The sequence below is a fragment of the Balaenoptera physalus genome (assembly GCF_965194825.1).
Source record: "Balaenoptera physalus genome assembly, chromosome: 3".
Lineage (NCBI taxonomy): Eukaryota > Metazoa > Chordata > Mammalia > Artiodactyla > Balaenopteridae > Balaenoptera > Balaenoptera physalus.
The window spans coordinates 135,856,882-135,877,186 of NC_138890.1; the positions used below are offsets into that span (position 1 = coordinate 135,856,882).

At 38.1% G+C, this 20,305-nt stretch overlaps 1 protein-coding gene across 7 annotated transcripts in view; it reads left to right on the forward strand.

Annotated features, from left to right (window-relative positions):
• ARL15 (ARF like GTPase 15) overlaps positions 1 to 20,305 on the forward strand; it is a 420,722-nt gene that overhangs the window by 62,553 nt on the left and 337,864 nt on the right. Inside the window, exon 1 of one of the 7 annotated variants that reach the window (XM_082455932.1) lies at positions 3,700 to 4,238. The exons of the other annotated variants lie outside the window; for them this stretch is intronic. Coding sequence (XP_082312058.1) covers positions 4,209 to 4,238 — 30 coding nt within the window. The 5' untranslated portion in view covers positions 3,700 to 4,208. Of the gene's footprint in view, positions 1 to 3,699; positions 4,239 to 20,305 lie in introns of those variants that run through there. 7 annotated transcript variants of the gene reach the window in all.

Here is a 20,305-nt window from a genome sequence, read left to right on the forward strand (position 1 = left end):
TTAATAGGAACCTCTTTTCACCTTTATGTCTACTCAGTGATACCCTCCCTTTAGCAGGGGGAAAAGATGAACATTTAACAACATCCAAGATACAAAAGAAATTTTTGAGACCATGAAAACACAAAAATACTTCTCATCTAAATTATTTGTCTTCTAGATTTTGTTCCTTTGTATGGTCTTTGAATGCTGTTAAAGAACTATAAAGTTTTAGCAAAGTTAGCAGAGCAGACAGTCTATTTGGTTTGAAACAGCATTTCTCAACCTTTTCTTCATTATTTTCCCCCTCCTCAAGAGCCTTTGTATACTTTTTTTCCCTTAATACCACAGATATTGTATATGAGTTTATGTGCTGTATGTATATCTTTGCTTTGTAGGTCAAAAGAGTGAGATTTTTTTGCTGCCCCCCCCCCCAGGAATCCCTTGCACCCCTTTGGGGGGCAGTATTACCCCACTGAAAATGCGTGATTTAAAAGGACAGAGGAAACATGTTTAAATACTTAGGTAATTCGGTTATAATCTAAACCAGGTGTAACTTGCTTGAATTACATTTATGAGACCAGTATTACTGAAAAGCTTTCTTTCCTGGATCATCCTCTTCTTTTTCAGACGCACAGATTTTCCCTAGCTTCAAAGAAGGACCAGAGTTCTATACTAATAGATGATAGGAAGACCTCTATTTTAACTATGATAATTTATTTTAGGATGATATGAGTAATCTGAGAGTATAAGAGATTGTTTTAGGGCTCACTATTGATTTTTTTCAGCTGTTGACTGGCTTGTATCAGACATTTTCTATATATAAGCCTAGGCTTGATAGCAGATGCCAAAAGAGTATTTAAGACATGCTCCCTGGCTCCAAAGACCTTGTGACCTTGTTGGACAAAATGAATACAGAGAGGGAAGTATTATCATAGTTTAATTATCACAGAATTTAAATAGTAGTAGAATAGATAGTACATAATACATTGCCAAATGAGAATTAGTATAAAAGGGGGGAATGCTGTGGCTGTTTAGACAAAGGTGAGATGTCTCGACTAGAGTGGTCCATGAAGATACTACCCAGGGAGAGAGCTGGGGCTGGAAGGTTATTAATTAGAATCATGTGATTAGGAGAAAGCACCAGGGTGAGCCAAAAAAAGGGCAGGCAGGCCAAAGATATGTATTAGGGAGGAAGCCAGCTTGATTGTTCTGGCGGGTGTGTGTCGGACAGGGGTGTGGGAGATATGAATGCAGAAATCTGATAGGGACAGATTGACCACAAAGTTTTCTATGTGAATACCTCCATTATCTGCAAAGTTTAATTTTTCCCATGTCATCTAAATATTTTCTTCCATGAAGATGGCTGGAAGTTATTCACATGGTCCCTGATATCTCTTTTTTAGGTCTTCAGTTGCTTTTAGTACACAAAGGACTTTGTGGTCACTCTGAATCCAAGGATTCAGGCAAAAGAATTTGAGCGTTAGGCTGTATTCAATGGGGCGTCTGATAGTTTAGGAAGATTCTTCAGGCCATAGTGTGCAAGCATGTATAAGTGATAGGGGTGGCAAGAAGACAGAAGCCAGTTCACTGAGAAAACAGTTGCCAAGTGGGAGGTGATGAGTGCCTGAACTGGGGGACGACATTGTGGATGAGAGAAAAGTTACCTCTTTGGCAATGGTAGCAGGGATAGAGAAAAGGGGGCAGATTCAAGAAACATGTAAAAGTCGCCAGCTTTGTTTGTTTGTAGGAGGAGGTTGGGGAGGTTAGTTTGGACATGTTGAGTTCGAGGCATCCATGGGATGTCTATGTGGGTGTGTGCATCAGACGGTTTGCTCTGGAGTCTGAAGCTTGGAGGAGAGGTTGGGGCTACAGCAGGAGATCTGGGAGTGGCAGGTGAGAGGCCATGGTTAAATGTTGGAAGTGGATGAGCTCACTGGAAGGAGTGTGTAGATGAGAAGAACGTTGGCCAAAGGGGAGATTCTGGGACCAGTAATGATTTTGGGGGAGGGGAGGCAGGCTTGAAAGAACAGGCTGGATCCTATTTCTAATTGGATATGGAAGGCAAAGACTGAAGTTTTCGAGTTAGGTAATTGGTTGAATGATATCATTATTAACTATTAACTTGTGACTCTTAAAACGGGCTGGGTTACTTTGTTCAACATCCATTCAGCCTCTGGGAACTTATATCTTATTGGCCAGCCCCGTGATTTCTAGAATTTCAAGGGAGGGGGGTGGGTGTCTATTGATCTCTCTAGAAATATTTGGATAACTGTCTTTTTATACCTGTCTCTGGGTTGTAAGATCTGGAGGGTTGGTTTCACTTCTCATGCAGCATGTAAAAGCAGTGCCCACCTAGTGTGGCATCTGCCTTGTTCGCACTCAAGAAAAATTTGTTTGATATAAGAATGAGTGATCGGAGTCAGATGTATCAGAAAATCCAAGCAAATTAAGATTGAGGAAAAGACCTTTGAATTTGAGGATTTGCAGATCATAATGATCTTTAAGAAGCCAGTTTCAGGTTAGAGAAAACAAACAAACAATAAGGGGAAGCAGAAGGGTTTGTGGAGTCTATCTGGAGAGAACTACTTTAATTTGACGGAGAAAAAGAACAGGAGGAGTAAGTAAAGGCCATTTTATTAGTTTCAAAACAGTGAGCATAGATCTTGTACACCTGTTAACTTTGAATGAGTGTAAAATAAGAAAACTTGGCTGAGGAAATGGCCCCTTAAAGAACCCCTCAACTTTCTAGGACATGCCTATTGTTTCTGGGACATTGTTATGATTTAAGGGATTAAGGCTCAGAAATCTCTCAATTACCCTTCCCCCAGGGGGGACATTAAAATGAAGAGCTGAGACGGGATTGCTGGGCTCACAATCCACTTGACCTAGTTTACATTCCACGTGAATTGATACAATCTTACCAGAAAGAGTCTCATCATAGAATTAATAGAACAGTCATGGAAGGACTTCAGAAAGCCAGAGGCTCTTTTCACAGGGTGTCTGCTCAGGACCCAGGAGGCTCCTTAGAACGTACAGCATAGCCAGTCAGCCGCTTCAGCACCTAAGCCCAGATCCTCTGGCTTGTGTTCCGTTTTTTTGTCACTACGTCACCTTATCTCTTTGAAAAGATTTGAAAATTTAGGATTTTGTTTATTAAAAAAAAGTTTCTTTACTCATTTAATCTGAAGAAAGAATTAAATTTTTTGTCATTTAATTTTTTCCCTTAATTTCAAAAAGGCAAGAGAGGTATGACTATTTCTTTGACCACGTACTATTCCAGAGGGTTCTTTTACATCATTTCTCCTCAGATTCAGTGACTGCTTGTTATGCATCCTGAATTACTCGCTTCTTTTGAATATCATATAACATGCTTAAAGATTTCTTTTAGAGTTTATTTGAGAGAGACTGAGTAAAGGGATAGGACACTCTGAGAGGTATATTTATAGAAAGATAGCAGAAGGGAAGATTGAAGTTAGTGAAAGGCAGACTCAAACATAAAACACGTAGGCAGAAGGAAATTCCGCTACTCCCGAATTAAATCTGGGTCCATAAAGAAAATTTATTTGGACTCATTAGAGCATTTTCCTTATTCATTTTCAAAGTAGAATGCATTGAAAGTTAATATTGAGATTGATAATAGCATTTACTGAAATTACATTTTTCATTTCAAAATTTTAAATTGTAAAAATACTAAAAACACCAGCAGTGCTATAATTTTTAATTCTGATGGTTCACCTTCTGATGATATTTTTATGGCTGCCTTTTTCTTTGTTGAAATGATGTGTGGAATTAGAGAAATCATGAACAGAGGAAAATGATGGGGAGGGACAGGGCTGGGCGGAGGCAGATAATGTTCACCCTGAACTCAGTTTCCAGAGCCTGATAGGAGGGTTTTTCTATCAAATTCCATCTCTGATTCAAAAGCCCATTACTCTTCTTATAACAGGAAGTGATGGTATTGCTGCTAGCCTAGATTATTTCTTAGATTGACCTTTATTGTGTTTGATTTTGTGATCCCAACTTAAAAAAAAAAAAACTCTTGGGTGTAGGCAGGAGCGAATTCTTTCCCATGTTTTAGGGAGTGGTATTAAAATACATTTATTTTGTTCAATGGTTCTGTTTCACACTTCCTTACAGATAAAGACCCTTTCTTTCTGTGTGGTTGTGATGTTGAGTTTGGGTGTGCCTTGCTCTAATGATATTTGACGTGAGAAAGTTGATAAAAATTCATGAAACTACTTGTGACACAGGACCATGAAGTACGTTAATTTGTCAGTTATTTTTATGCAGACTGGTCTTGTTTCCCTAACATTCACAGTATAGGTAGGTGGCGTTTTTGTTTTGTAAAATCTTCTGTAAATTATTAGATGGGTGAAATCTAGAGTTTTTCCCTTATAAGGATAATATTTTAGGAAATCCTTATAGAAGAATAAATGTGTATTGCTGAAGGGAACTTCCAGTCATTTAATTCTGTTGTCATTTTGTGGAAACTAAGGCCTAGAGAGGGAAGATGACTTGTCCAAGATCTAAGAGTGAGAGATTTGGGCCTAACTTCTCAGCTATCTGCTTTTTGACCATTGGTCAAATTCTAGCCCACATTTGTCCATCCTTACTTCGCACACTGTCAGTTCTTAGCCTGTGTGTCAAACATGTGGCCCACTGGCCTCTAATGTATTTTGCTTGGCCTACATACTGTTTACAGTTTCTTAAAATTTGTTGTCAACATTTAAGATAAAAGATTTCCACATACAATTTCAGCTTCTGGCTTCCTTTGGAAAACTAGAGAATGGGAAGGCTGATAAAGTTGGGTTCCCATTCGTGAGTGACTGCTGCCCCCTTTGGATGGAACTCAGACCTTCAGGTGCATCACATGGTCATCAATCACCATTTCTTTGTGCCCCTCATTGTCTGTCTCTGCAAGCATTTCAGTTTGGAACCTTCCTCTAGTCGTAATGAGATTTAGTTCCTAGTTATTTCCCACCTGCCATGGTCTCTGATGTGTATTATATCTTCATTTAAGTTCTTGCCTGCAGATAGAGGCTGTCTTTTATTTTCATATATCTTTCTGTTGCCATAGTGGCCCACCCACTCTATTCCCATAGTCTAGAGGATAGTAAATGATCAATAAAGACTTAGACCATAGAGCAGAGGACCTCAAGTTTTTCTATAATGGGCCAGATAGTAATTATTTTAGTTTTTGTAGGCTCTCTGGTCTCTTGCAGTCATTCAACTCTGCTATTGTACCGTGAAAGCAGCCAAGGCAAAACCAAATAAATGGACATGGCTCTATGTAGTCCAATGAAACTTTATCAACAAAGACAGCAGACCAGATTTGGCCCAGGGGCTGTAGTTCAGTGACCCCTGGAATTTTAGTATTATAAGAAAGCTCAAACACTTCACTCTCAGTTACCACGTCTGAGTTTTTCTATTTATACTACACATTTATTGTTGAACCTTTTCAATAGTCCCCGTTTTTTATGAATCTCAACTGCTGCCTAGACTAGCAAAGATTTAATTACAAAACAGTCTCTGTTTAAGAGAAGAATAAGAGGGTGGATAATTTCAGGTTGTCAGCCTGAATATGCTTTATTTGTATTTATTACAGATAACAGTTGAGTTGTCCAAGATTACATGTACTCATGACAGTCTAAATCTAGGTTTAGTGGCACATTTTCAGAAGTTCTATGATGCATATTTTCTCAAAAGATACTACCAGGACAATTTAATGATACTAATCATAGTTTTACAGAAATGAGTTGTCATACAGTCTATAATGGCCTGCCACCTATTTAATATTTCTGAACCTATCCCTAAGCAGGTAATAATATTCTACTACTGTTAATACTTAGAAACATGCTCTTAAAATAGCTAAATGATTAAACATTTCTTTGCTGCCATGTTTGCAAGGGGATATTTTTTCGTACTGTGAAGGGCAGTCACTTTTAAGTTTGTAAGGTTGTGTGCCTCTAGAGATTTGGATCCAGGGCTTCATTTATATACTAAATATATTGAAAAGGTATGGGCAAATAGATTTTTCCACCCTTGGGATGGTTATAGTCTTACTTTCATTGGAAAGCTCTGAGGGGAGTGTATTAGAATTCTTGGTTGCGGCCAGAAACTTCAAGCTGGCCTAGGATAATAGGGTAACTGGATTCAGGCTATCTGGATTCAGAGGCACAAGCAAGGTTGTCAGAGGTGACTTGCATACCCCCCTTTTCAGCTCTGCTTTACTCTGTGTTGGCTTCATCTTCAGGCAGGACCTCCCCTCCTGGTGGCAAAATGGCTGCCAGAAGCTCTACAGTGAGCAGCCCTTTCCAAGAAAACACTTGTTTCTAATAATTCCAACAAAAGTCCTATTCCAGACTCTCATTTCCTCTCGTTGTCCTGCTGAGGTTATGTGTCCATCCATGAACCAGACCCATGGCCAGGAGGATGTGAGGCTGTGGTTGGCCAAGCCTGTATCTGTGGAGCTGGAGGTGGGCTCAGCTCCACCCAAACTATATAGACTGTGTGTGGGGAAGTGGTTCTCCATGATAAATCAAGGCACTCTTGCCAGAAGAAGGGTATAGAAGATGTTTCCCGATGCAGGATTTAAAAAATATTTCCATATATATTCCTCAAAAAGTCATCATTACTATTATTATTGTTATTTTACCATCTAGCTTTTTAATCCTTCTGGATTTAACATGTGATTTTGAAGTCGATATGGCATTTTCTCAGTTAGATTGTGTGTTCATTGAGATCAACTTTTTTGTATCCTCCCCCAGTCTGCCATCTTAATACAGAGTCTGGGTTCAGTAAGTACTTAGGCTCATAGAATTTTAGAACTGGAAGGAATCTCTCAGTCATTTCTCTGGCAAATATTATTTCTAGCCTGACAGCTTCAGTTTATAGATGAGGACACCAACTCATAGAAAGGCTGTGTGACTTGTTCAAGGGATAGGACTCATTAATGCAGGTGTTGGGACTCAAACCCAATTCTCCTAGTTTTTGTGACAACAGGACTAAAGCCTGGTTCATGGATTGATTGAAGGAACCAAATAATGAATTCCTTTGGAAGGTCAAAGAAGCCTTTGATAGCAAATCAGTAACAGTAAAAACTCCTTGAATTATTTTCAAAGTTTGGAAATCTAGAAGCATATTTTATCATAGTATGAAACTCAGCAAATCAGTTGGTCAAAAGGTCAGAAAGGAAGGATGACACCCATAGGACAGAGGTGAGTTGAGTGCTGTTGTCTGCATGCCTGGAGGAGGGTCTGTGCAAAATAGAGAAGCAAGGGAGAATCTGAGAAATGCTCAGAGCGGGATGGGGATGGAAACTGGTGGCCAACCAGGCTCTCAGGAAGGTTTAGAGGATGTTGGCTTTGTCCTCTGCGTGCCTGATTACATGTGACTCTGTGCTGACGTGGTAGCGGCGTCAGGAGGAGGAAGGCACCCACCTATCTCTGACCTTGAGCTCTGCCCCTGTGCTGTGAAACCTCGAGGGGCTTCAGGTGGGGGCATGGCGGCCTGGCACACCCCTTCACCCACCTGCAGGGACTGCAGCCCAATGAGGTGAGTGTGGCTGTTACAAATGAGAGAGGAGCGCATGTCACAGCAAAACAGGGAGGAGGAAGCGGGCCCAGCCGCCGTGCAGAGACAGTCCTCATGTGCGCCCTGAGCCTGAACCTTGGAGAAGTTTTTCCCATGGAGATTGATGATAGGACTGACAGAATGAGACCCCCTTAGAAAGGGTGTTTCTAAGAATGAGAAATATGATCAGTGGGGACTAGAAAATGATCTTTGAGGAACGTATGTGTGACTCTGGGCCCGTCGGGTTTTAAGAAATGGTGGACCACCCAACTAACACCCTTTCTGTTTATTTGTGTCTTCAGTTCCTTTCATCAAGGTCTTATTTTCAGAAGAGATCTTTCACCTCCTTTGTTAAATTTATGGATAAGTTTTTTATTGTTTTTGATGCTATCATAAATGGGATCAATTTATTTCTTTTTCAGAAAATTCATTGTAGGTGGATAGAAATGCTACTGATTTTTTGTAGGTTAATTTTGTACCCTGCAACTGATTCATTGATTACATCTACCAGTGTTTTTGGTTGAGTCTTTAGGATTTTCTATATGTTAAAATCATGTCATCTACAAATAGATTATACTTTTTTCCTCTCTAAGTCAGATATCATTTGTTTTTTTTTTTTTTCCTTTCTTGCCTGCTTGCTCTAGCTAGGACTTTAGTACTATGTTGAATAGGAGTGGTGAGATTGGGAATCTTTGTCTTGATCTTAGAGGAAAAGCTTCCAACCTTTCACCATTGAGTATGATGTTAGCTATGGACTTGTCATATGACCTTCATTATGTTGAGATGTGTTCCTTCTATGGCTAATTTAAGAGTTTTTATTATGAATGGATGTTGAATTTTATCGAATGTTTTTTCTTTATCTATTGAGATGATGATATGATTCTTTTGTTCTGTTAATGTGACGTATCACATTGATTTTGTGTTTGTTGAACCATCTTTGCGTCCCAGGGGTAAATTCCAGTTGATCATGATGAGCGATTGTTTTCATATGCTGCTGAATTTGGTTTGCTAGTATTTTATTGAGAATTTTTGTACTATCCCTATATTCATCAGGGATATTGACCTATAGTTTTTCTAGTAGTGTCCTTTTCTGTGTTTTGGTATCCAGATAATACTGGTCTCATAAAATGAGTTTGGGAGTATTCCCTTCTCTGATTTTCTTTGGAATGAGTTTCAGAAGGATTGGTGTTAGTTCTTCTTTAAATGTTTAGTAAAATTCACCAGTGAAGCCATCTGGTCCTGAGATGCAGGGGATTTTGATGACTAATTCAATTTTCTAAGGAGAAAATTTAATAAGGTTTTTTCCAGTTTCAAGGTGTGTTCACATTTTTTTAACCTTGGTGCTTGCAGTGTAGCTTGTCTATGCATTCCGGTATTACATAAGAAATCTGATTTAACATAAAGTTAAATAATTAGTTATTTTAAGATGACCCAAACTAATACATTTGAGTCATTACAAAAAGAAAGCAGCAAATTATATAATAATACTATTATTCTGCCATTTATTGATTATTATTTGAGAAGCATATTAAAAATCATGTGATCGTAGGGAAAAACCCAACCCGTGAGGTAAGTATAATTATCTCTATAGATGAGGAAATAAGACAAAAAAGCCAAGTATAGCACATTTAGAAGGAATATCTAAATCTCTACAGTGGTTCATTTCCTTATGATTCTGAATAATAACGTAGGATGATATTTTTACTAACACAACCATTGGGCGAATTGTATTTAGATGGCCAGACATGGTTACTGTCGGTTTTGCAGGCTTATTTTTAATAGATTAATCAAGGGTTGGAACTTTGAACATCATTATGTAATATTAAGTATCACCAGTAATTCAGAAGTTTGAAGACTTTGTTAATGTGACTGAATATTTATTATCGGATTACTGATGGGACTGTTGGTATTTAACTAGTATTGCTGACCTGAAAAGAAGAAGGCTTGTTGCAAAAGGCCAACATCTAGCTGTTTAGATTGGTAGTTCTTAATTGTGTTATTATAGTAAGTGTTGGGTTTTCTATCAGAGTTGAGTACTTTAAGAGAAACACTAACTTCCTAGAAGAGCTTTAAAATGCTACCCCAGATAGCTTGCGGTGGAGAAAAAAGGCCCATAAAAGCTTTCTAAGTCCATACGAAGTCAATAAAATGTTAATGACTGTAGATAACACTGAAGAAACCGATTTTAGTTAGGTGTGTAAAATAAAATTTGGAATGTGCTTATTAAAAAAGTTACCTAAATGCTGGCATTTATTATTTGTAAGTGTGGGGTTTGGAGAGTGGTAACTAATAATTGATGACATTTTGAATTTTAAGGAAAAATACTGAGTTAGAGAAAATGAATGTTAACAATGTTGTCTTCATGGTTTGAACTATTTCAAAGGCATTCACAGAATGGCAGTAGCATTTTATAGGGGCAGGAAAGCGAACCCTAGAGGAAGTAGAACGTAAAATGATAAAAGGCAATAGGCACTTTTTCACTCTAACTCCAGAGAGAGGCATTTCCCTCTATTTCATATACTTACATCAAAACAGGATTTTCAAGTTACTCTACTGTGTCCTTCCCTTCCTTCCTTGAAAGTGAGTTGTTGTATAAGCAGCGTAGGTCTAGTTTGTATACACTGCAAGTGCCTAGAATCCAACACAGGTGGTTCTGATTCAATGATCCTGGGTCAGGTGGGATCCAGAGATTTGCCATTTTTAAACATTGCCCAGGTTGGAAACCACGGGATAAATTCACAACTCAGTACCACGTCTAACCAGTACCTTGAGAGGATTTCCAATTATGACAGGGAATCGCATTGTTAAAGCCCGTTTTTAACTTGTTCAATCAGTCTACAAACATTTTCTGAGCGTCTGCACTGTGCTGGGCATTTTGCTAGGCATTTCTAGTGAGCTAGAGAGTTTCTAGTCTAGTTGGCAGGGAGAGCAGGGGTGGTGTTGGCAAACACAGTGCAGTGTGTTAGATGTTGTAGAAAGGATATAAATAGGTGGTCATTTAAGTGTGGTTGAGGGATACCTAATGTACCCCAGAGTAGGGCTTTTTGATGCTATTTAATTTTGCAGCAGAGTCCCTGATTCTATACATAGGTATGGTCATATATGTGCTTTTGGTAAATATTTATTTTTGGATTTAAAGTAAATTAAAAATGAGAATTTAATGACATCTTTTGAGATAACTGAGATGCTTGAAAATGTTGCAAAGCAGTGAAAATCATGGGTGCTCAAATCAGTTAGAATTAGGTTCTGCTCTCCAGTGTACAGCAGCATAAATATGCTAGAAAGTTATTTCTGTAAACAAATTTGGAGGTAAATAGTCTAATATGGTGGCCCTTGTTCTTTCAGGATCCAACCTGTTTCTATTTTGTTGCTTTATCTGCCAAAGCATGGCATATACCTCATTGTCCCAAACGGCTGCTTGAGCTCAAGCCATCATGCCCACATTTCAGACAGTGGGAAGAAGGGCAAAGAATAGTCTGCCCCCTTTCTTTAAGGAAACATCCTAGGATTTCATCCTAGTTTTGCTTACTTCCATATTTCAGAACTTACGGTCATACAAAACTACAAGTAAGGCTAGAAAGTACAGCATTTTCCCCACAGGGCCACATACACAGTTCTCTTACTAAGGAAGGAGAAGAAAATAAATATTGTGAAACCCCTGACAGTCTCTGCTACAGGGACACAGACTCCCTATGCCCCAGAGAAACCAAGGACTTTGAGAGCATTTTTTTCCAGGTGATTCTTTACCCATGTAAGTCTTAAGTATATTACCTTATCTGCACTAATACTGGGGGTAGAAGAGAAATATTCAATAGATACATGCCAGTATTTTACTGTAGAAGGGGTATTTGAACTGTACTTTGCACATGCCATTTTTTAATTATAAAGATTAATGTCTTGGATAATAGAGTTAGTTGCTTCTAGATTATAGTATATGAAAAAAATTCTCAGAAAAAAAAATGGCATGAATCAAAGCCTTTTCCTTTGTCACTGCCCCAAGTTAATTCAGTTTCTTACGGAATGCTAGTGCTAGTGATTCCTTCAAATGTTACAAATTGACCTAAATGTTGTTTCCACCAGGGAAGGTGCTATAGGATGGAGCAAAACACCTCTGATCTTGGGGTTAGAAGACCTTGATTTGAGTCCTGGCTCTGCCCCTTATTACCTTCATCATGTTAGAAGAATTATTGATGGCCTAGTTCACCATCTATAAAAGTTAGCACCACAGTATTTTACCTTGGAATTATTGCTGTGGATTAGATTGGATAGCTGTAACACTTGCATTTTTAAATTAGTTAATTTTATCTCTGTCATTTGCTAGTCGTAAATATCTGGCCCCAAATCCCAGACAGTTATAGTCAGTCTCTTCTGGGTTAAGCCTTTCATATCTCTAAGAATACCTTTTTGGCTCTTGAAATGTGTTGATTACTTTATTCTTTATTACAGCAAGCTGATGTGTTTCTTTTTGGAAAGCTTTTTTTAAAAAATAAATTTATTTATTTTCTTTTATTTATTTTTGGCTGAGTTGTGTCTTTGTTACTGTGTGCGGGCTTTCTCCAGTTGCAGCGAGCGGGGGCTACTCTTCGTTGTGGTGAGCGGGCTTCTCATTGCAGTGGCTTCTCTTGTTGCGGAGCACGGGCTCTAGGCGCACAGGCCTCGTTAGTTGTGGCTCGCGGGCTCTAGAGCGCAGGCTCAGTGGCGCACAGGCCCAGTTGCTCCGCGACATGTGGGCTCTTCCTGGAGCAGGGCTCAAAACCCGTCCCCTGCATTGGCAGGTGGATTCCTAACCACTGCGCCACCAGGGAAGCCCTGGAAAGCTTTTTTTTTTTAATTTAGCATTTACTCAAGGTTTTTCTTGTTTTTTGAAATAACGATTGGTCTGTGAAGTTGGCTTTATGTCAGGGTCGAATTGTTGAGTCGGCGCTGCTGAAGAATAGGAACTTAAGAACACTTTAGAGATAACTGCTTATTCTCATGCCCCACGTTCCTGAAAAGGACTCTAGTCGGGTAACATGGGAAGAATGGAGCGTCCTTTGAGCTTAAGTTCAGTCTTCCGTCTTGTGTTGCAGGCTGGTCAGGAAGTCAGGAAGGGGACGTTTACTGTCAGCTTCCTCAGTGTTCTAACAGTTCCTGGGTTCTTGGCTCTTGTTATTGTTTTGTTTTTGTTTGCTTGTTTTGTTTTTGTTTGTTTTAGAGCCAGGGTTGGGGTTAAAAGTATTTCAGGCTCGGACTTTGGAGCTGGCAGTGCTGGGCACTGGGAAAGCGGTCACATGCAGTGCTTCCAGGGCAAAAAGAGCCACTCACCCCCGAATCTGGGCTTACCTTTGGCCATGAGAGATTCAGTGATCAGGTTGCTCCCTCTTCTTGCATTCCCGTTTTGGTTTTCAATTTTGTTAACCTTACATGTGAGGTAACCATAATGACAGGAAGGGTGTTGGGATTTGGTAATATGGAAAGAATGGCCAGATGCTTTCCTTTCATCTTTGAATGCTTTTCCACACCCCTAAGAATATAAAGATGATATCCTCCTCTCCCTCCTCCCCCTCCTCCTCCCCTCCCCCTCCCCCTCCTCCTCCTCTAGGTACTCTTGTGGGTTTATTTTTTACATTTAAAATTTGAATCCAGTTGGAATTTAGTTCAGAGTAAGCTGTGAGGCAACTTTGCTTTTTTCCCTCATGGTTTGTTCATTACTCAGCCCCATTTGCTGAATTATCCACCTGTTTCCCACTGTTTGTTTCCCATAGATGGAAAAAAATTTTTTATTAAAAATGTACTTTTGAAGACTTGGCACATTCAGGACAAATCCTGCAAAAGATCACCTCCGTTTCTCTTAATCAGCTAACGTGGTACCCTCAGATGGCAACGGTCTTAAAAACAGTTTACATTTGGTGTGCCGGGTTTCCAATTGTAGTATTTGTGATGAATTTTTATTTTTGAGAGTTGTATTATTTAAAGTTTTGTGTATACAAAGAAACCTTATTAATAATTCTGTCATGCTATTCTAAATTGACAGTACTAGTTTATATCAAATGCTTCTGCTTTGTAATCAGTTTGCATATACACTAAGATGTGTTTTCACCCCTTGTTTTTCTGTTTATATTGATCCACGTGTTGAATCATATGTCACTGGCACACTGGTTGAGTTCTGATAAATGTATGCTGTTCTGATATTGTAGGATACTTCTCTACTGATAGGGAGAGTAGGAAGAGTGGGAAAGGAGGCAAACAATGAATTCCCTTTTAATTATGCAGGTGTCCTGGAAGTTGCACACATCACTTCCACTTCCATTCCATTGGCGCCATGTGGCCACATTTGGCTGCAAGGGAGACTGGAAGCTGCATTCCCCAGTTAAGTGACCACGTGGCCAGTTAAATTTTTTTAGTAAGGAAGATTCTAGGGTTCAACATGCTCTGGTGGGGCACTTTTCAGCTCGGGGAATATCTGAAAATAAGGTGAAGTATAACTTGCCTGCCTCTGCTCTCAAAAAATGCTAGATGCTACTTGTCATAATAAAGGATCTCACTTAACCAGGATAGAGGCGTTTCCTGTGCACGTCTGAGTAGTCTTAAACGCCTTCAGAGAAAACTGGTTAGTGATGGCCCTGCTCTTTTGACTCCAGTCTTAGTATTTCAACAGAAAGCTATTGCTCTTCGGTTATTAGGAAAGGGCTTCAAAGGGAGGAGACGCCACACTTTTACTGCATTTGTATGACGAGTGGGGTGGGCAGTGTTCGAATCCCTTGTACTTCTCACAAATACCACTCTTGAAAGGTAATGAATTTGTGTCAATCCCCCCCGAGTCCTTTGGTTGATCCTCTACCCTTAGTTTTAGTTCTGATGACGTATTATGTGTTTTCTCACACACATTCTCTTGCCCTTTTTGCTACTTTTTGGGTCCTTTTGGTCATTTTCTTGTAGAGCACATTTTTAAGCCTGTTTTTACCTTGTATCATCGTGACCCAGGCCAATGGTAAGGGAACCTTATAAACGAGCAGTTCCCCCTGTAACTTGAATACACAATTTGGACACGATTGACTATTGAATCCTGGTTCACATACTGACCACTCTTAGCCTCACTGTTTTTTAAACTTGCTCTGCCTGTGCTCAGAAAACCACAACATTGAAATGTGTTTGAGGCAATTTAGTTGACTAATAGGAAGTTGTACTTCTTTGAGCACAGGCAGAGGATTTTAGTGAAATGAGACAAATGTTTCAACATAAATAATAATTGGAGTAGGTTTACAAAATAAGAGATTAGAGAGTTTTAATTAGTTTGAAGAAAAGAGTGGTTTTGCTTAAATGGATATATCCAGTGGGCCATACATGATTACAGAGTGAAACACTGGCATATTATAACAGCTCAGTAGCATTTCATATAAGTGATGACAACAGAAATTTATTCTTGGCCGGTCTTCTCCAAGTTGCTGGCTTGGAGATATTGTGTGTTCGGATAAAAAGGGCTGTTGGAGCAAATACATCACTTGTCTTTTTTGTACCTGATGCTCAAATTGTAATGGGAAGAGTATACTCCTTAGTGGCGGTGGTTTGGTAATACCACTGATTTTTTTGTTGTTGTTTTCAATCAACCCTACTAATGTCAGTTGAGGTTAATGATGCCAGTGAATTACTCACTTAAAGTACTGTGCTCACCAGGCTGCTATGGTGAGGCTAGGTCTATAAAAACTCAAAGCTAGAAAATGATTTCATGACCGTGATGGTATCTCAGCACTTCATGGGTCATAGAATTTGAGACTTAAAAAAGGAACATCATGATCATCTGGTCAGATAATATCAGTTGCAAAGGAGTAACTATCCTTGCCAGAGTTTTGAAAAGTGGCAGAGAGAATTATTTATACCACCACAGCTTGTCATCATCCAAGGAATCAGACATCATGTGTTTTATTGATAAAGGCATTAAAAAACAAAAACAAACCCTCTTCCCAATACTGGTCTCATGATTTAAAAAACAGTGAGATCAACTTTCTCATTACTACTTAAACCTTCTAATACCCTAGTTGATGAAATAACTAGTTATTTCCATTCCATGAGATGCTTTGACTTAATTGTTAATCTTCGTACCTTACTAAACGTTCCCTATTTGATTATTTTGAATTAAAAAATGCTCATAACATTTAAGCAGTATAGAAGTAGAGTAAAAAGCTCCTCCATTACTTTTTCCATTAATGCATATATCTGTTCAGAAATAGTTTAGTAAACTATTAACATATATCTGTGCTCAAACATGAGTGCATGTGTGTACGTTTTTAAGAACATAAGTTGGATCACATACCACCCATTCTGTAACTTCATTTTTTAAACTTAATTATATATTTCGGACATCGTTCCATTTCATTACATTATTTTTAACTGTATAAAGTGTAAGGTTGTGCATATTTTCACTCTTGTTTTCAGAAAAAGATGCAAAGAATTAAATCCTTTTAACATTAATATACAAAGTTAAATAAAGATATACCTCACGTATTTGTTCTCATCCTTCAGAGGGCCCATTTCAGATTTTTGGCAGGTCATTGGAATGCAGAGGTTGTGACTTGAGAGCAGTTTTAATATCTGGAGATTGAACTAATAATAATAATCCCAGCTTTATCCATCAATGTTAAATGTTTCTAAATATTTAAAGTTATTATTATTATTATTTTTTGGGGGGTGCATATATCTTTTCAAATTAGTGTTTTTGTTTTTTTCCGATATATACCCAAAAATGGATTGCTGTGTCATGTGGTAGTTCTTTTTTTTTTTTTTTTTTTAACATCTTTATTGGAGTATAATTGCTTTACCGTGTTGTGTTAGTTTCTGCTGTATAATAAAGTGAATCAGCTATATGTATACATATATCCCCATATTCCTTCCCACCGTCCCTATCCCACCCCTCTAGGTGGTCACAAACCACCGAGCTGATCTCCCTGTGCTATGCAGCTGCTTCCCACTAGTTATTTATTTTACATTTGGTAGTGTATATATGTCAATGCTACTCCCTCACTTTGTCCCAGCTTACCCTTCCCCCTCCCCGTGTCCTCAAGTCCATTCTCTACATCTTTGTCTGTCTTTATTCCTGTCTGCCCCCTAGGTTCATCAGAACCACCTTTTTTTTTTTAGATTCTATATATATGTGTCAGCATACGGTATTTATTTTTCTCTTTCTGACTTATTAAAGTTATTATTACTTAATAAATAATACATAATTTAAACAGATTATTTTTATATGTATAATGTGTAATCGACTCATAAGATTTTAAGAAAGAAGCTTGTTTTTTACTAAGCATGTAGCAATGTGACCTCAGGTTCACATTTGCATTTAGTTATTAAGTCTGAACCAAATCTGGTTTCACATTTTCTTAGTTCTTTTTAAAACATGTCCTCAAAAAATTAAAGCTAATACTTTTCCTATGCTCATATAGTACTATTTTATTATCTGAATTTCCTGGAATGAGGCCAGAACTCTTCCAAATAAACTTCTTTTGTGTTCTATGAGCTTACGTGTCCACTAGGGGGTGCATTTTACTCTTTTTTGAATAAAGAAGTTTGTCTGCTATAATTGTGTTCTCAGTTTCATGGAGCTGTGTTAACAACTATCAGAAAACAAATTCCCCAAAATTCTTAAACATGGATGGTAGAAAACTATCATGTAAAAATCTGACTCCTGAATATTAAACAACTATATGGCTATTCAAATAGTGGCCTTGACAGTGAATGCTATAGTAGGGCACCAGGAGGAAGCACCATGGGGTAGGGAAGCTTCATGGACCATATAGGACCTGCTGTGGCATTGAAAGACCAGCCAAAGTCAAATAGGGCAATACAGTTGTTCTCAAACTTTTTGGTCTCAGGACCTCTTTACACTACTAAAAATTATTAAGGCCCCTAAAGAGTTTTGTTTATGTGGGCTATAGCTCTCAATATTTAACAGATTAACAAAAGAAACAGATGCTCTGAAAGTATTTATTTACCAATTCATTTAAAAATAACAGTAAAAAACTATTACCTATTCATATGAATAACATTTTTTCAATAAAAATAGCTATTTTCCAAAACAAAAAACTTAGCAAGAAGTGTGGTATTACATATATACAATGGAATATTACTCAGCCATAAAAAGAAACGAAATTGAGTTATTTGTAGTGAGGTGGATGGAGTTAGAGTCTGTCATACAGAGTGAAGTAAGTCAGAAAGAGAAAAACAAATATGTATGCTAACACATATATATGGACTCTAAGGAAAAAAAAAAAGATCATGAAGAGCCTAGTGGCAAGACGGGAAAAAAGACACAGACCTACTAGAGAATGGGCTTGAGGATATGGGGAGGGGGAAGGGTAAGCTGGGACATAGTTAGAGAGTGGCATGGACATATATACACTACCAAACATAAAATAGATGGCTAGTGGGAAGCAACCGCATAGCACAGGGAGATCAGCTCGGTGCTTTGTGACCACCTAGAGGGGTGGAATAGGGAAGGTAGGAGGGAGGGAGATGCAAGAGGGAAGAGATATGGGAACATATGTATATATATAACTGATTCACTTTGTTATAAAGCAGAAACTAACACACCATTGTAAAGCAATTATACTCCAATAAAGATGTTAAAAAAAAAAACCTAAATAATAACCTTCAATTGTGAATATCAACATATTGTATATATATTTTATAATCTAAAATTAAAATTATAAAATGTGGAAAAAAAGAAAGTGTGGTATTTTAAATTTTTGCAGATCTCTTTAATGACTGCCTTAACAGAAGACAGCTAGATTCTCATATCTGCTTCTGCATTTAATCTGTTGCTTTGAAGTATGTAAAAAAAAAAAATCAGCCTCATGTAGACATGAAGTTGGAAAAGGGAGGAGTATTTCGATATCATTTCTAATAATTGTGCATATTCTGTGATTCTGTACCCAAACTCTCAAATGCTAGTTTCTTAAAGGTTAGTTGCAATGTGGAGCCTGAAACCAGTGAACTTATTCTAGTCTATTTTGTTGAAAATCAACTGGTCTGTCTTGAACTTTGAAAGGATCTCTTACCCATGCATGATTTTGGTTCATTGAGTTAGGTGAATCTTCCAAATGATGACATAATATAAGAAAAATTACATTTGTTAATATCACTACTGATCTCATCAGAAAAGGTTTCGGTATTGGGAATTTATCAAGTTCATGGTGGCAGATACAGGTTTTCCAAAAATTTAATCTTCATTTGAAAGCTTAAATTTTATTACTGACAACAAATACTAACAGTTGTTTTACTTGAATTGACAGGCTTACTTTATTTATTGTTGAGAAAATGTTTGTGAAATATGCAAGTGTGAATAATTATAGTTTGTTAGTGATTTTTTTTTCAGTAGAAATGGGATTCCATGAAAGAAAAAAGCCCTTTCAGTTCATAAGTAACTTTTCGTGCTACAACCCTTATACTTCAATATACAGCAAAAATGCTCTATGTGTATTTCCCATTTCATCACAGAATAATAAAAAGAAAGGTAATAATGAAGATAATACATAATAATTAAATGTAATAATAAAATTACATGTGTGTAAAAAATCCTTTCAAAGTCTAAGACCAATGAATTTAATAAAGTCAATGTTTACTGCTTCATAGGCTATTCCTAATTCAAACTGCCATCACTTTTACCAGTGCATAGCAGTGAAGAATACAGTGGCTGCTGTAGAGTTTGGTGCCACTGCCATGATTTGTGCTAAGAGGCCAGCAGTTTCACTCACTCTTGATTTTGCACCGTCAGTGCAAATGTGAACACAGCGCAAGAGATAAATAAGTCTTAGTATTATGAAAGTAATATTTCATAATAGTATTATTAGGAAAATAGCTTGGACCTAGGGCAGGGAGCTGAACAGGGACCTGAGAGGAGACTCTGCAGTTGTTGGTTCTTATGGGAATAGAAGGGAATCAGCATAGAAAAGAATGTGTCTTGAAGGTGGAGTGGACCATCCAGGTACTTTAACGCAAATTCAGAGCCTCTCTTTTGTGGTTTTCTTTAAACACTCCCTCTCTTCCCACTCCAACCGTGTTTCTCTCACACTTCTGCCCATTGCTTCTTCTATTTTTACCCCCAAAGGCAATATAGGGCTCTGCTTTTTCTACGCAGGGCTTAAAATATAAACATTAGGGTCTTCTTTTTTTTTTTTTAAGTTTTATTTCATATTGGAGTACAGTTGATTTACAATGTTGTGTTAGTTTCAGGTGCACAGCAAAGGGATTTGGTTATACATATACATATATCTATCCTTTTTCAGATTCTTTTCCCATATAGGTTATTACAGAGTATTGAGTAGAGTTCCCTGTGCTATACAGTAGGTCCTTATTGATTATCTGTTTTATATATAGCAGTGTGTATATGTTAATCCCAGTCTCTGAATTTATTCCTCCCCCCACCTTTCCCTTTTGGTAATCATAAGTTTGTTAACATTAGGGTCTTGAGGCCCAGCAGAGGGTGGCTTCAGATGCCAAGCTGAGGACTGGACTTTCTTCTGTAGATAGTGAGGAGCCCCCCTTACTCTGGTCCCTCCTTTCCTCCCTCCCTCCTTCCCTCCCTCTCTCCCTCTCTCCCTGTCTCCCTGTCTGCCTTTCTTGCTCCCTTCCTGAGAATGACACTGGACAATGATATCTATTGAAAGTGTACCATCTGGTGTATGTTACAGATCCAACAATGAATGAAGCATAGTACGTGACTTCATGGATAAGTAAGGGACACAGGCACATGTCATCAGTGTTCTGGGAACACATGGTGGGG